The sequence below is a fragment of the Euleptes europaea genome, chromosome 6 (genome assembly GCF_029931775.1).
Source record: "Euleptes europaea isolate rEulEur1 chromosome 6, rEulEur1.hap1, whole genome shotgun sequence".
Taxonomy (NCBI): domain Eukaryota; kingdom Metazoa; phylum Chordata; class Lepidosauria; order Squamata; family Sphaerodactylidae; genus Euleptes; species Euleptes europaea.
In genome coordinates this window covers 92,805,209-92,822,463 of record NC_079317.1, presented here as the reverse complement: position 1 = coordinate 92,822,463, position 17,255 = coordinate 92,805,209, and the positions used below count along the sequence as shown (strand labels likewise).

At 42.9% G+C, this 17,255-nt stretch overlaps 1 protein-coding gene across 3 annotated transcripts in view; it reads right to left on the bottom strand.

The window, feature by feature from the left end:
* Nucleotides 1-17,255, bottom strand: part of MOB2 (MOB kinase activator 2) — a 154,821-nt gene that overhangs the window by 11,096 nt on the left and 126,470 nt on the right. For all 3 annotated transcript variants that reach the window (XM_056850724.1, XM_056850723.1, XM_056850722.1), the window contains exons 2-3: nucleotides 7,480-7,640; nucleotides 4,686-4,779 (exon numbers count right to left, since the gene is read on the bottom strand). In XM_056850724.1, the coding sequence (XP_056706702.1) occupies nucleotides 4,686-4,779; nucleotides 7,480-7,640 (255 nt within the window). The remainder of the gene's footprint in view (nucleotides 1-4,685; nucleotides 4,780-7,479; nucleotides 7,641-17,255) is intronic.

The following is a 17,255-nucleotide window of genomic DNA, read 5'->3' as shown; positions in this document are numbered from 1 at the left end:
TTGAACCAAACAAAAATCAGAAAACTCAAGAAAAACAGTCTCCCATAGGAAAGGTATTCTTGCCATTTATCAAAGGAGTCACTGATAGGATGGAGAAACTTTTGAAAAAACATAACCTACAAACAGTGTTTAAACCCACCAAGAAAATACAACAAATGCTACGATCAGCAAAAGACAAAAGAGACCCCCTCACCTCTGCAGGAGTATATCGTATACCTTGCAGCTGTGGAGAAGTTTACATCGGGACCACAAAACGCAGCATACAAACAAGGATAAAAGAACATGAAAGATACTGCAGACTTGGCCAACCTGAGAAATCAGCAGTGGCTGAACATGGACTGACACAAACAGGACACAGGGTCTTATTCCAAGACACTGAAAGACTGGACAATTCTACCAACTATTTTGTCAGATTGCACAGAGAAGCCATTGAAATTCATAAACATCAGCACAACTTTAACAGAAAAGAGGAGAGTTTAAGAATGAATAAGGCTTGGCTTCCTGCCCTGAAAAACCTCCAGACAAAGACAACATTCAACAATAGCCATACAGATTAGTTTTGGATTACACACATTAACAGATCACTTCAGGATACAATGGTTCCATATTAACATACCATACCCTCATTAGCACATTATCTTGATACTTACAGGACAATACTTTTGCAGGACAATACTCAGCTCAAACCCAACCCCTTTCTGACTATATATTACTCTTCCTACACCCTTGACACTGAGAGACACTGTCCTTCAGTGTTACTACTCTGAAGATGCCTGCCACAGTTGCTGGCGAAACGTCAGGAAAGAAAATTCCAAGACCACGGTTACACAGCCCGGATAACCTACAAGAACCAATGAACTCTGACCGTGAAAGCCTTCGACAATATCAAGGCAGCATGTTTGTGTGTGTCACCCCCAACTTACGGTGACCCCTTATGGGGTTTTCACAGCAAGAGACTAACAGAGTTGATTTGCCATTGCTTTCCTCTGCATAGCATGGGGACAAACAAGAAGTGTGTAATTGCACACTTTTATATTTTGCTATATGTAACATAGGACATGCGTGCAATGAAACTGATGCATTTACGTGGACTAAAATAAGAACGGCTCTGTTTCAGTGCAGAACTGCATACGTAAAAGTGTGATTCAAACATGGAACAGGCAATATTTGACGTGCCCCTTAGCAACAGTTATTCAGCCTCCTGACTACAGCTGCTATCTGACAGCCTTTCCTTTAACCTTGGAGGCAGGCAAATTGGCCTCCCAAAGAACAATGGCCCATTGTTATTGCCACAGAATAAATACATTCTCCAGGGGTCCCACATGCCAGTCGTCTGCTGCACAAAAGCAAATGGTGAGGATAGTTTAAAGGCAACAATGAGAGGCAGAAAGAGAGAGAAACCCCTCACCAGTGCAGCATTCACCCACTATGGAGTTTCTGAAACACGGTCTCCAGTGGCTCTTGATCAGACACCAGCCAAAGCAGCTTGGCTGAGGTCAATTGTAATGCTTTTCAGCATTTTTATTCCCAATGTAAAAAAGCTTTTCCCATTCAAATTATTTTTCCTCCTGGTTTAGTACCTAATCGCTCACAAAGGGCCAGCACGGGGCAAGCAAATTCTGTGGTTAATACATGACGTTTATATGATTCATAGAAAGAATCGCAAGATTTAATGAGGCAGGCAGAATGGAAGAACGAGGGCTCTTTAGTACTATAACATCATTAAATGTCCACAAATGCCTTTGACAGCTCTCCACTGATGATCCCATTTTTAAATGGGGTTCAGAAAAGAAACACCCATGTCTGGAGACGGGGGGAAAACCCAGAGCTCTCCCTGAACTGGCACTGAACCTCAGAGAAGCTGAAAAAACAGATGTCTTGCTGCTTCCTGAGGTTTTCAAGATCAGCATCACTGGCAAGAACCCTCTACTCTCATCTCTCCAGCTTGGAAGTGAGTAGGCAGGTACTTGTCCACCCGTCCCCGCCCCCCAATCATGCGGGGCTTTTGTGATCTCAACATGACTTCACAATGAAGACTCCGGCCTACCCCCTTTGGAGTAGAGGCAAGATTTTTTTCTTAAATGGAAGAGCGTTAATTCCATTGTTTGAGCCCCTGCCTGGAGGTGAAAGTGATATAATGCAGCCACAGGTTTACTACTTCATCTGTTTGAAAACTAGGCCTGATAGGCATCAACTCAAGACACATGACAGAGCGCTACTTGGCATGATGCACATCTGGTTAAGCAAAGCGAGGCCTATGGTTTGTGAATTCAGCATTTGTAATGCAGTGACTTGACTGAGCACTGATCTCAAATGAACTTTGGTACACACAACGTCTTTCTGTGTCTCAAGGCCAACTCAGCCCAGTGCTGGTTCACTACCACTTGGGGTGTCTGATCACTCTGGGGCACCAACAGGTGGGAGGTGGGAGATGTGGCAAGCCTACTGTCACTTCTTGTACCAGTACCTCTGCCGCTGGCTTTGAAATGGGCCGCACAGCAGCTTGCTCTACATGCCTCCTTGAGCTCTATACAGATGGCAGAAGTGGGGGGGGGCATACTTTCTCTCGTGTCACTGCTGTCCTCCCAGGATCTATCCAAAGCAGGGTGAAGAGGAACATTTATGTACCCCACAGCCCCTTGGACTGGCACAAGGGAGGAAGAAGTGCATTATTCAGTCTCTGATGCCAGATACTAACAACAGACATTGAATGAACTTTCCTGTAGTGTCTAATCATACTACATTCCCTGTGTGTATATAAAGTGCCGTCAAATCGCAGCTGACTTATGGCGACCCCTTTTGGGGGTTTTCATGGCAAGAGACTAACAGAGGTGGTTTGCCAGTGCCTTCCTCTGCACAGCAACCCTGGTATTCCTTGGTGGTTTCCCATCCAAATACTAAACAGGGCTGACCCTGCTTAGCTTCTGAGATCTGACGAGATCAGGCTAGCCTGGGCCATCCAGGTCAGGGCACTACATTCCCTAACTGATCAGAAATTGTTATTCTCATATGTGTTTTACTTAGGAAGCATGAACAAAAATGTTATTTCTAGGGCTTAACAGACCCTACTCTGTCTCAGCCTCTTTTTACTAGTCAACCTTTCTGTGAACATTTACCTTTAGAAAATATTTATTTATGCCATAGAAAGGTACAAGCAGGGACCTGCAAGGATTTGCGGGGAGAGGGGGGATAACATTTCTCCCAACTATTTTCTCTTCCCATTCCCAGAAAACCCCAATAGTTCTTCCCCCTTTCCTGTTTCCTTCTCTCCTGCCCACCCACCCACTTTTTATCTGCCCCATCTTCAGCTATGTTTACTATTAGATTGTTTATTTACGGCCCTTAGCCAGATAAAACCAGAAACATGGACTAAAATATTCTTACAAACAAAGAATGACAGTCGAGACTTAAAAAAAAAGAAATAAGAACCGAGACACTTCTGCCAATTGGGCTAAGAGACTGTTCTATGGTGTCGAATTTTCCTTGCTGCCGAGCAAAATTTCACAACCTGTAAAGTGATTGAAGGATTATCCCCTTGTAGGAGCAACTCAATGTTTTCTCTTGCCCTGTCAGGTCCCATTCTCAATAAGAGGGGCTCAATAAACTTAGAAAGGGGTAATGTGTAAAAATTACAGTTCAGGAGGGCATGCTCAATAGTTTCTAAGTCCCCTAAGTCCCCTTACAGGGGCAGAATCTTTCCTCCCTTGGTATCCTCTTACATTTCCCCTCTAGCATAGCAGAGGGTAAGGCTGCACACCTGGCCAGGGTAAAGGATGTTTATTATTTATTTCCTGCATTCATGCATCATTCTCCTCTCCTCCATTTTATCCTCACAACAACCCTGTGAGGTAGGGTAGGCTGAGAATACGCAACTGGCCCAAGGTCACTCAGTGAGCTTCCATGGCAGAGTGGGGATTCAAAGAGGGGTCCTCTCAGATCCTAGCCTGAAACTCTAACCACTACAGAACATTGGCTTTTGTGAGTGGCTGCTGTTGAACAGCAGCAAGCAGCCGGGCCTGGGTGAGTCACGCAAGTTGGGTGGTACTAAGTCACCCAATGGTTGCTGCTGCACCTTGCCCCAAGGTTTTTCTACAAACCTGGGGCTTTTTCAGGGTTGTAGGAAGATCTTTCTTGTTCACATGGTTCCTGTGAAAGAGAGCTAACTGCAGATGCCTTATACTGGTGTGAGACCCCTGATGGACAAGGGGTTCAAAAAAATAATTCTACTGTTGACCTGGGAGAGCAGCAGTTAGGGAAGTTGGCAGCTAGAGAGAAGGAGAGGAGTGTAGGATCCAGGAGGATCCTGAGATAGGGAAGTGAAACCTGGTAGTCCTTCCCTAAGGGAAATAGCTCCAAAGAAAAGGGGTTGACGCCTATCTAGTGGTAAAGAAGGAAAATTGGAACCTGTGTGTATGTTCCTGCCTCCACAAACTCCACAAAAGGTCATGTTCTCTGGATTTTGTTACTGTGAATCTTGACAATACAGAAATAAAGGGAGCTGAGATTCAAATTAGCCTGGCACGCTTTTTACTCGCCTCCTTATGCCTAGTCTTCAAAAATGGGGGGGGGGGCATCATACTTTCCCTGCCCAACCTTTAAAGCCTTCTCCTTCACTGCTCATTCTTCTATTGCTGGGTAAACAGTCCAGAGTAATCACAATAATTAAACGCAGAGCCATTACTTACGTATTGCACACCGCCATGGTCTGACATGACTCTCCTGTACAAAATTCAGAGATTGTACTATACTGTAAATTGATGTGGTGGAAAAAGGTTGTCGCTGAAAGAGAATACAAAAAAAAGTCCAAGGTGTTACCTCTACTTCACAGAAAATTATGATGTTAAGTTACAAATATATGTGAGCGTTTCAGAACCATACCAACTTCAATATTTCTTAGTTCCTTAACAGAACTTTTCTATCTCATGAATCGTTGCAAAGGATGGTATGTGCATAAGAGATTTACAACAGCTAGCAACATTGTTATTATTCCCAGCCAGGGAGCTGTTGGTTAAGACCCTTTGTGAGATAAGTGTTCAACAGGAAGCTACTTGGTCTCAAATCATTCTTTAATGTGCAGTTTACATGCATCTAAACAGTTCAGCGTTACTCGCGCCTGAACAGAAGAGATCTGCAGTCCTTTTCTGATGAGAGCCCAGTTGTAGCGCCTATTTTTCCCGGGCAAATTAGAGCCAAACCTCTAACCAATCAGTGAACTAATACAGAAACATGTGACTACTGAGTTTCCCTATCTACAATAACTAGTATGCACCTTTCTTAAAGGGCAAGTACTATTTCCTAGCATATTACTAATACAAACCTGAGCTGTGACTTACATATACTAGAAAATCTACTAACAACTCTGTCTGGGGGCAGCACAGGTATGCAACTGTGAACATACTTTACCATGTTATTTCAGGAAAGAGTTCAAACTATGGTGGACACAAATCCAATTCCAATTTCCATTCAGGTAACAAAGTCTGGCGCAATATCCCTTTACTTCCTATTTTAAACATGTGTAGAAAAGTATCCAGAAGCATCTTCAGATTTTCAACCTTGTAATGCAGGAATGGTCAGAAACAACCTTGAGATACATGAATTGCAGAGACAGCCCAGGGAATTGACTGATACATGTCTCTGTTCCTACCTAATGAAGACATTTTCAAAGCTGTTTTATGACCATTTCCAAAATATTAATAGAGAAATTTCTCATGCCTTAAGGCAGTGATTCCCAGCCCGGGATATGAGCACCCCCAGGGGTACAAACCAGGACATTTAGGGGTGCATGAAAAAAACTGAGTAATGGCGGGGAAAGGTACATACATCAACAGTGTAAGACAAGACACAAGTAAAAAGTTGTGAAATTAACTGAGTGGCGGAACGGGTTTTCTTCTTTATTTAACCTCAAGAAAAGCTCCGCTCCCTTACTCTGTTATTTTGGCAAATAAAAATAACAAATGCAATGTATTAATTCATGTAATGTAGGGTTTTTAATGTAATCTGTGATGCATTTACTTGAATTCATTGTATCTTTTGAGTTTTCAATGGAAATATATATGAGCTGTCCTGTTCACCTTAATACTCCAATGCTTTTTAATCCCATTATTGGGCTGTTTATTTAAAATACATTTGAAATAACAGCAACTGTATTAATTAAAAACATTTTGGTAATATGAAGGGTACAATTTATGGAAATGGGCTGCCAAGAGGTACGCAAGTGAAAAAAGGTTGGGAACCACTGCCTTAAAGCACTGTAATGACTTCACTATAAAAGAACGGAGGCTGTTTATTTCTCTCTCCTTGCACCATTTTCTTTCTTAAAATTGTCATTCCCAAGTGGCTTTTACCCCACACACTGGAGAAAAGTTCACAGGTATTTGTTTTAAAATGTTTTCAAGATAAGAAGCTTTGGAAAATGTAGTGTTACGTTCTGGCCTGAGACCTACCTGAATAATTAGCAGACTGCTACAGATACTGCTAAGGATGCTACTAAATGCTACAAATGCTACTAAAGGATGCTACTTCCTAAATTTAGCATACAAAATAAGCCAGCACTTTGCCCCTTCTCACATCTACAGAGACATCTTTAAGTGCGGAGTTGTTTTCTGTTGCCCCAGAAGGTCGGACTAGAACCAACGGGTTGAAATTAGATCAAAAGAGTTTCCGTCTAAACATTAGGAAGAATTTTCTAACAGTTAGAGTGGTTCTTTGGTGGAACAGGCTTCCTCGGGAGGTGGTGAGCTCTCCTTCCCTGGAGGTTTTAAAGCAGAAAGTAGATGGCCATCTGTCAGCAATGCTGATTCTATGACCTTAGGCAGATCATGAGAGGGAGGGCATCTTGGCCATCTTCTGGGCATGGAGTAGGGGGTCACTGGGGGTGTGTGGGGGGGAGGAAGTTGTGAATTTCCTGCATTGTGCAGGGGGTTGGACTAGATGACCCTGGTGGTCCCTTCCAACTCTATGATTCTAAGAAGGACAATTATTTCAGCATGTATTTATTAATTTATTTATTTATTACCCCCCTCCCTTCCTGGTACTGCCGGGCTCAGGGCGGTTTGCAACAGAGTAAATACAACAGGCCATATAAATACATTGACATTAAAACGAACAAGTAAAACGTTGAACATTAAACCCAATTTAAACATATAGATGGCACCCAAACTTGGTACCTAGCTCCTATAAATAATGTCCTCACCAAGGAGATTGGCAAGAGATTGTGTTTCCAAATTACAGTTGGGGCAAGGCAAATCAGCAGATTTTAGCAATCTTTTCTGAAGGAAACTGAAGGTCTCCCCACATATCATATTTTGTAAATAACCAAAGTATTTTTCCTTTGCTGCACATAGCTAATATGTAACATCGAACAGCAGATATCCAAATTTAACAGTCTCCTTTTAAAATTCCTTTTAATTAAGAAAAAACTACTAGCATGAAAAACTATGTAGCAGTTGCATTTAGTTGTTAAAATGCCACAATACTTACTGTTGCTGGCTAGCCACTCATTAAGGTCTATTTCACGTGGTAACATAACTAACTCTTTGAATTCGAAGTCAGTAATCCTGGACTTCGTGTATTCTGGCTCTAGGTAGAGTTTCTTTTCTTCTGGTGCCGGCTTTTTACCATTTGGTTTTCCCTTAGATTTCCTGCAAAAAAAGAGAGGAAACATTGGCATGGATCCCAATTAGACATGCACATTATCAAGATTCGTCCCGCGCGCACACACTGAATTTGTTTTAACTACATGATCAAACTTCCTTTATCAATAAAGGGGCCCTGCAGTTAGCTCGGGCCTTGCTGGCCTTCTAACAGCAATCAAAGAAAAGGAATATGGCATCCTGACTAGTATCCTGTGGTCTTTAAAGTGGTTTTGTACGTGTGTCCACTCTTTTCCTGGCAAACCTTACCATAGAAACTAAGCCCATCATGTTTTTTTAAAGCCTCCTTTTTGTCAGATGATAGGTTAATGCAGCCGCCTATATCAGAAGTGTCCATTTTAGAAGATTGCTGCTTAAAATATTTATAACCATACATGATACAGGCCGGTAAATCACAAAAGCAGTATTCCGGAACGTTCAATGGGAAAGTAGAATGGGAAACACCAAGGACACATCAATGCTAAGAACAACAAATTGTTATAACATAACAAAAATAAACTAAAGGTGGCCCTCAGAACAATAAAAAGACCCATCACAATGATCTTTTGTCTTTGACAGTGATTCCAAAAACAATATTTGTAGTTGAACTCATTTCTAAAGTTAATGTAGTTTTTGGCACCCACCTGCAAAGTAACTCCATGCTTCTTCCTCCCACCCCAACACAAAATGCACAAGAAATATATAGCATTATTGCACAGCGGGTTGTAATTCACTGCTATTTTGCACATTATGCAGCAGTGAATCCAACTTTGCCACTGATTTTCCCAGATTGTCCCCTCTCAGTTAACCATATGCTTCTTTCTCCCTCCCGGCCTTATTGTCCACCTGTGGCGGAGGTGTGACCCAATCTGGGTCCCGGCCCATATTCTGAGAACCACTGATCTACATGCTCATCTAATTTTCAACATGGCTAAACCTGTGGATATTTCAATCTAGAAACTGGAGCCATGAACAGGCAAGACAGATCTTTTGACAAACCTGAGAAAAGGTCTGGGTTTACAGAAGTATTTGAAATCATGAAAGAAAAATACATGGGCAGAGTTACACCCTTGAAATAATAGAAGCAGTGCCTATAGCTTCGAGAAACGGATTCCCTCAGTGGCCACTGATAGGCCACCTCAACACTGTTGCCAACCTACAAGCCTTGGTTTCTGTCAATGACATACAGCCTTTGTTTTAGCCTTTGATGCATACAATGCAGGAGAGAAGAAGGATGTAAGATGCATTGAGTTCCCACTATGGAGAAAGGTAGGCATAAATGAAATATAGGTGAAAATAGAGACAGATTAAAAAGCAGGTTGATTGGTGGGTGGGAAGGAGAGAAGGAAGAAGGTAAAGGCGAGCATATGGGAGTTGCCAGGAGATGGGAAAGCGGAAATGGGAAAGCGGAAATGGTGTGAGGAAGGAGACACAGGGGAAAGTGAGGTACCCCCACAATTTCTTACAGGTGCCCCACTGTGCATTTGGGCCTAGTGGTCAGAACTGCAAAACTACTTTACCCAAGCAGAAGCTGCCAGGGGGAGGGAAGTAGGGACACTTGAAGATGGAGGGACCAGATAAGGTAGGTTGCCTGAAGGGTGGGAAAGACAGAAGGAAGCAGGAAAAGGGCTATGGGGGTTTCCAGGGAGGGAAAATAGGAAACTGTGGGGAGATCCCCTCCTGCAAGTCCTTGAAAGTCCCCTGCTTGTTCTATACTGTACATTTGGAAAGCCTGTCTATAGAAACACAATTAATAAGGATACCGTTAGAGTAAGGAATTATAATATTTGTTGATACATAACAAAGTTTCATATCTCAGAGTATAAAGCAGATTCAAGCAATTCTTCTAGGGAACTCAAGGCAGCATCCACAGGGATCCCGGGCGATCTCCTGTACAAACACTACTGACCTCAAGACCACGCCGTGGGCATTCCCTTTGACCCCCACTCAAACTGTCTTGACTCACACACCAGATATTGCTCAGTCAAAGATAGCATGAATACAGAAGTCGTGTAGTCAGAGTATACTGTTTAAATCTTTATTTGTCCAAGTGGCCTGGCTGAAAACATTTAAAGCCGCCTGCTTGACCTCGTCCCATCCCAGGAATGCCAGGCTCCAATACTGAAACCAGTTTATCCTAACAGTAAACAGCACAAATCTAGTCGAAACTATGCACTTTGCCTCAAGTTAGACAAGAAAGGACAAGGTCCTCCCAAACAGCAGTTTTACATATATTCGTCTCCCAAATGATGAAGCTACTTTGGCTAAGTTCTATATAGATGGTACCTTAAATTTTTCTGCCCTTCTCTTGGCAAAGCTTTATTTGTGGAAGATAACCCAGGGGTAAGAGCAGGGGGGTGAGGAACAGGCACACACAGCATTTGGGGAGTAGATTGGTCTATAAACATTGATTATCAAAACTGAAATTATCTGAAAAAGAGAACAAGGAGAAGCACGAGAACCTAGTGTCCTCAGCCTGAGGGTGACTGTGTGAAAAGAGGTCATATTAAAGCGGTACCTGCTGATGGGCACGTGGGGGGGGGGAGACACAATGCAAAGAATGGGGGAGAAAGCCTAATGCTTCCTTGTATTATTCATGCATTTTTTAAAAAGAAATTAGGCTAGGAAGCTGCTGCCACATCAAAGATGTGATGAAGAAATTACTACATGCATGGAAGAAAAAAGGAGGGGAATAAAACCCAACCCAAAAACAAAAGCTGGGTACCCAAGGTTGGGTGAAAGGAAAATATATATAAGTCTATGTATAAATACTGAAAGTATAATTTATTAGAAGTGCTATATAAAATAAAGCTTTACTAGGTTGATACCTGCACACACAGTATTTGAGAGACTTATACTAACCAGTATTACAACAAGAACCTATTATACCAGATGTTTGAGTAATTGAGAATAGAATTTACAACATATACACATGCCTGGTTGGGTTTGAACTGTTTATATTTGTATTTGTATTCATTAATGTATTTCTGTAAATGTGTGCAGGTTTACAATGGGTTTTAATTAACCACTGATGAAGGCCCCATAGGCCGAAACGCGTTTGGTATGTGGTTATAGTTATCAACCTCAGGAAATGCTATTGTGCTATTTTAATGCTTTTAAATCATTTTAACTTTTATATAGCGCTTCTAATAAATTATACTTTGTATTTATACATAGACTTTATACATTTTCCTTTCACCCAACCTTGGGTACCCAGAAATTACTACATGCCCCATCAGGCAAGATCAACCAACCATGGTGAGAAAGAGATTAATGGGTCAAATATAGCTTCCGGCAAGACAAAAGGCAGTCAAGAGGGATACAAGCAAGGGAACCAGGCAGACATGGAAGGCAGCAAAGGTGGTTTCACACTTCTCCTCCTGGCGCAGCCCCTTGAACCCCCTGAAATATTATTCCTGTGGGTCAGTGGACCAGCGGGGAGCCTCAGTGGGTTCTCCACTGTGAATGTGACTGGATGCAGGCCATCGTTTTATTTTTCATCCACCTTTCTCAATGCTGACTTTCCTACTGGACTACCAAATAAGAACCCTAAAAGTAAATATAGGTTAAAAAGGTAAAGGTAGTCAAGTCCCCTGTGGAAGCACTGGGTCATTACTGACCCATGGGGTGACGTCACATCACAACATTTACTAGGCAGACTGTGTTTATGGGGTGGTTTGCCATTGCCTTCCCCAGTCATCTACACTTTCCCCTCAGCAAGCTGGGACTCGTTTTACTGACCTCGGAAGGATAGAAGGCTAAGTCAACCTTGAGCCAGCTATGGGAAACTGACTTCCATCAGGATCGAACTCTGGTTGTAAGCAGAGCTTGGACTGCTGTATTGCAACTTACCACTTGGCATCACAAGGGTAGTCCCCTGTGCAAGCACCGGGTCATTCCTGACCCATGGGGTGACGTCACATCCTGACGTTTACTAGACAGACTTTGTTTACGGGATGGTTTGCCAGTGCCTTCCCCAGTCATCTTCCCTTTACCCCCAGTAAGCTGGGTACTCATTTTACCAAACTCGGAAGGATGGAAGGCTGAGTCAACCTTGAGCCGGCTACCTGAAAACAACTTACCACTCTGCGCCACGGGGCTCCTTCCTCTAAATATAGAAGGTGTTAAAATCAAAACTCTTCAGGAAACCGAAATCCGGACTTCAGTGGAAATGCTTCATGAAAAGCAGAAAGTGTGTTTATGGATCAGCATTGTGGCCACATTTTCCAGACCCTTCTCCAACATTTCACAGACAAAAATATGGGCACTCCTGTGAATGCCTGGGGATGAGTGTGGCAGAATCTAGCAGCCAAACAGAGTGGTCAGACAGACAATGCCAAAGCCAACCCAGTCCAGACTCATATGAGCTACAAGCAGAAATGAACACTGCATGTATGCAGATGCCTCTGGATGACTAATGCAGTGCAATCTGTCTGTCCCCCACCTCTACACACAAAGTATATCATTTATATCATAGAATCATAGAATAGAATCATAGAGTTGGAAGGGACCACCTGGGTCATCTAGTCCAACCCCCTGCACAATGCAGGAATTTCACAACTACCTCCCCCACACACCCCAGTGACCCCTACTCCGTGCCCAGAAGATGGCCAAGACGCCCTCCCTCTCATGAACTGCCTAAGTTCATAGAATCAGCATGGCTGACAGATGGCCATCTAGCCTCTGCTTAAAAACCTCCAGGGAAGGAGCACTTACCACCTCCCGAGGAAGCCTGTTCCACTGAGGAACCGCTCTCACTGTTAGAAAATTCTTCCTAATGCCTAGATGAATCATTTGGAAGGCACTGGTTGACCCAATATCTGTCAGTGCAATCTTTAACAGAAGAATTAATAAAAAGCACCTCTGACCACACACAGAGAATGCTTTTTTCCTCAATATTAAGCAACTGCAATCTCCCCTCTCCCCACACACATAGAACAAAAAAAGATTTAGACTGATAACGTATCTCCCTCACAGATTCCGGTCCCAGCACCAAACATCCACGGCCAGCAAACTACAAAAAAGGAGCACACGCTCTCGATCTGCTCCATACAACAATCCAGTCCCTTTCATCTCCCGGCAACAGTCCTCAAAACATGTTTTTCCCCACAGTTCACCATCACCACTTTGATACAGGACAGCTCTCCTTGTCTGTTCTCCTCCTGTCCCAAACTTTATCTATTGCCAAGACGTCCGACACGACTTAAAGGGTCTGTTCTCAGTGCACAGACCAAATCCTGGAACAGGGGGAGAAAAGGACCTCTGTGCAGGGACATAATGTCTTGTACCGCCAAATAACTCCCATGTCTAGACGCCACACAGATTATTCAGGAGCAGCTTCCCTCACAGGCTTAGGCAGAGTTAGAAAGTAAAAAAACCCCATCTCTCCCCAGCCCAAATCCCATTTCTGGTTTGCTTCCCCTTTCTCTCTTTGCAGCAACATACTCACAAAAACGAAGACACTAAATGCACAGCGGAAGGCACTTGCTTTAAAAAAAAAATGGTCTTGATGTATTATCAATGTATCGATGAGTGAGAATTTGAAGAAAGCCCCTTTCTTACCCAACATTCTCCAATCCTGCAACTCTGGCTGGCTTCTAGGGTTGCCAACTCCAGGATGGGAAATTCCTGAAGATTTGGGGGATGGAGCCTGGGGAGGGCCCTGGCGGGGCATAATGCCATAAAGCCCACCCTTCAAAGCAGCCATTTCCTCCAGGGGAACTGAACTCTGGAGATTCACGGTAGTTTTCAGAGATCTCCATGCCCCACCTGGAGGTCGGCAACGCTTCTGGTTTCTCCTAGCAAACTTGGAGAAGAAAAGTAGGCTCTAATTTGCATTTCGCTTAGTGGGGGTAGAAATAATCAAATTAATTAGGATTTTATTTTTCTTCATTCGTACCCTGCCTGTGTGTCTTCTCCGTTGTATGCTCACAACTCTGTGAGGTGGGTTAGGCTGACAGAGGGCGACTGGCCTAAGGCCCCCCAATAAGCTTCCATGGTAGAGTGGATTCTACGGCAGGACTGCCGCCAGGACAAGAACTGGCCAAGCGGCTGGGTGAAGCCTCCTTATATAGGCGGAGGAGGTGGGGCGATGCAGGGAATGTCTGTGTCATCACCCTCCGATGCCCGCATGTTGACCAGCCGACCACCAGAGAAGCCAGAGGCTGCAAGACATGAGGGAGCAGGCAGGGATCGCCTGCCCACGCGGTGAGGGTGGGAGCGGCAAAACCACTCCCCCAGAAGAGCTCCATTTTGGAGCGGAGCCACCTCCCAGCTGGCTGCAACGGGCCGGCCCTGGTAAGTCGCGGCCATGTGCTTTTCTGTTCATGACACCGCCATAACCTATGCCATTTGAAGTTACATAGGTAAACATCATTTGAAGATGGCCGAAGCCCATAGAAACTATCACAGAAATATACAGTACAAAACAACAACAAAACTGAACGATACTATTGTTGCATAACAAGGATATCTGGAGGATAAGCTTTTCTCTCTGGCCAGGACTATGAAAAACGAGGCTGTCTTGGCTGAAATGGGACAGTAGGTAAGATTTTGAATTTAGTGGGTAAAATCAGTTCCACTTGAAATCCTTTGCTAATGAACTGATCTGAAGATCACAGAAAAACTTGTGTCTCGCGATGAATGGCCAACAGAAATCCAGTATCCCAGAATAAGACTTTTAAAATCATGTTGTAGATCTAATCCACTTCTACAAAGCGTTCTGTCGATGTGCCAGATCTGAAATGCCATTACCAGAAGCAACTACTCGAAAGGGACACCACTGTGGAAGTACAGAAAGTTAAGGAAGCAAACACAGGAGCAAAAGTGTATCACAAAGTTCAAAATATAATATGATACAAGCTACATAACATGAAAAACAGGACCAATGACAGTGCAACTATATATCTGTCCTAATAGCTATAAATAGCCAAGTAAATAACACAGGATTACTATCCCCAAATGGGCTTGCATGAGTTATAAAAGTCCAGTGTTGGTACAAAAGCCTGTAAGAGTATTTGTAGTAGTGAATCTTCTTATTTTCAGATATCCTTCAGCCAGGTACAAGAGAAAAAGCAGGTTCCAAATGTCAAGAAAAGAAGGGGAGACGGACGTTTCCGATTCTTCCTCAGTCCCTCTTCAATTCAATACATGACTGTACAAAGTCTCCTCTCAATTTATAACTGGAACCACCTCTAGTATAATCCAATTTTCATTAGTTCCATTATTAGGAAAGTCAGACAGGTTCCCAGAGGGATACCTGAAAGAATGCTAATGGCACTTAACATACACACAAAGTGCTACGAACTCTTTACTATGACTACCCTTTCCCACATCTTTGCTGGCTCTATAATAACCTTTTTGAGACAGCTTATCAGATCTGAACCTGGATTCCAAACACATCTGCACTATAGATCTCTAGAATGGCATTGTAATTCTGGCAGTTTCAAACTCTTTTAGAATAATCACTAGCACAAAATTTGCCTTTTTCACTTTTGTCACATATGACTTAACATTGTCACTGGACTCTTCAACTCTGAGATTTTCAACAAAACCCCAACATCTCTTTTCTGGCCCGTCACTGCAAGTTTGGTCCCAACTATCATATACATAAAGTTAGAAGATTTTGTCTCAAGGTTTATCACTTTATATTTACTCACATAGAAAGTGATTTACCACTCTCCAAGTCAAACAAGATGCACTTAAAACTCTACACTATTCACTTCGGTTTTCATCATCCTGAATAATTTGATGTTGCCACTTCACTGCTTCCCCAACAATTTTTGAACAAATTAAATAGCACAAGTCCCAATACAGATAGCTGGGGGACTCAGCTGCTCACCTCCCTCCACTGTTAAGTTCCTTTCTTTTCCTTCCTTTATCCCTTAGAACAGTGGTTCCCAAACTTTTGGGGCCACCGCCCCCTTGGTTCCACAAACTCAACCCCAGCGCCCCCTACCCTATCCTATAAAAAGCATTATTCAAAGTAGGGGTTTGCATGATTCACCAAAGATAATAACAATAAAATTTCAAAACAGTAACAATTAATTGCACATCTATTCAAAATATAAGTAGGCAAACCGCTGTAAGTTCCACCATCAGCTGCCTGTTGAAAGAATTTCTGATCTATAAGATGATCCATCTTCTTATTTCATGACTGCAAAAATGTACTTCGTAGGCTTTTGTGAGGGACTTCATAAAAATATTTTGAAGCCCAAGTATATAATGTCCACTGCTCACCCTAATTTATGTGCTTATTAACCCTCCCAAAGAACTGCTTATTATCCATGCAGTCATCCTCTTAGATTTAGCAGTACCTTTCTTTACCTGAGAGATACATTTTGAACTTCAGTTATTATGGATTTAAATAACTTCCAAGCATTACAAAGAGACTGATCTTTACTTTTCCATTTAACTTTTTAACTAATCCCTTCATTTTTAAGAATGCTGGACTTCTGAGGCAATCTTTCACCTACATATATGTGAACTTAGTAGTACTGTGATCACTGTTTCCAACTAATTTCAACAATTTTACTTACTTACAAAATGTATAACCCACCTATCTGCTCTCATCAGGCCCACAAAGGCAGCTAACCAGTTAAAAACATATATCATAAAAGCTCATCTCAAAAACCATTAAACCAAAACAAAACCACATTCAAACAATTAAAACCAAGTTTAAATACACATAAAATGCAATAAAATGCACATACATAAAAACAGGGCAGGAAGGAGGGATCACTGAAGGAACAACGGAGAAAACAAAAAAGTCTTCAGTCAATGACAGAAGACAGCAGCAGAAGGGCACAGGTGAGTCTTTCCGGGGAAAGAATTCCAGACTTTTGATGCCATGACTATGAAGGCCTCCTGCGTTACCACCTGCCTAACCTCTGAAGATTTGGGGGAGGAGCATCTATTGCCTGTTGCAGGGCCTCAAAGAATGATCACAGTAGTCGAGTGGGTTCTGCTGTCTGCATGTTTCCCCAATAACCTCTATTAAAGAGGCTTATAAAAACCATTCTCTTTTATCTTGAAGAACTAGGTTAAAATACCTAGTCCATGATCAAAAGATGTGAGTTGTGGTCATGGGAGAATTAAGTGCACAGGGACATCTCAAGACGTTGGTCAGGTAAAAAGCTGCTTTTCTCTTTTCTCTGCTATTCTCAATGGGAATAACTAACTGCAGAAGAATTTTTAAAACTTCAGCTATGGCACACTATCCCCCCCCCCGCCCTCCACCAGCACATCACATTGTTGGAGCTATGCATGTGGGACGAACAGGAATGCTAGCCCCGCCGCCGATCAGCTGGACGGCAGAACATTTGCCGGCAGCAGGGGGAGGCCTAGGCCGGCATTGCAGCAACATCACTTCCAGTGCACACCAGAAGTGACATCATCATGTTGCTGGTGATGGAGGGATGCTCTGGTGCTAAAAATGGCCTTACAATTAAGACACAAAAAACCCATCCTATACTGTGAACCAGGGGTAAGAGCCCAACAGGACACAGCTGATTGCAAACATGTATACACATGGAATAAAGACACCCACTTCAAGACAGGCAGCATGTAGCTCACCAAGTTCAATGCTTCTTCAGTTCCATATACTCAAACACCATACCCTACCCT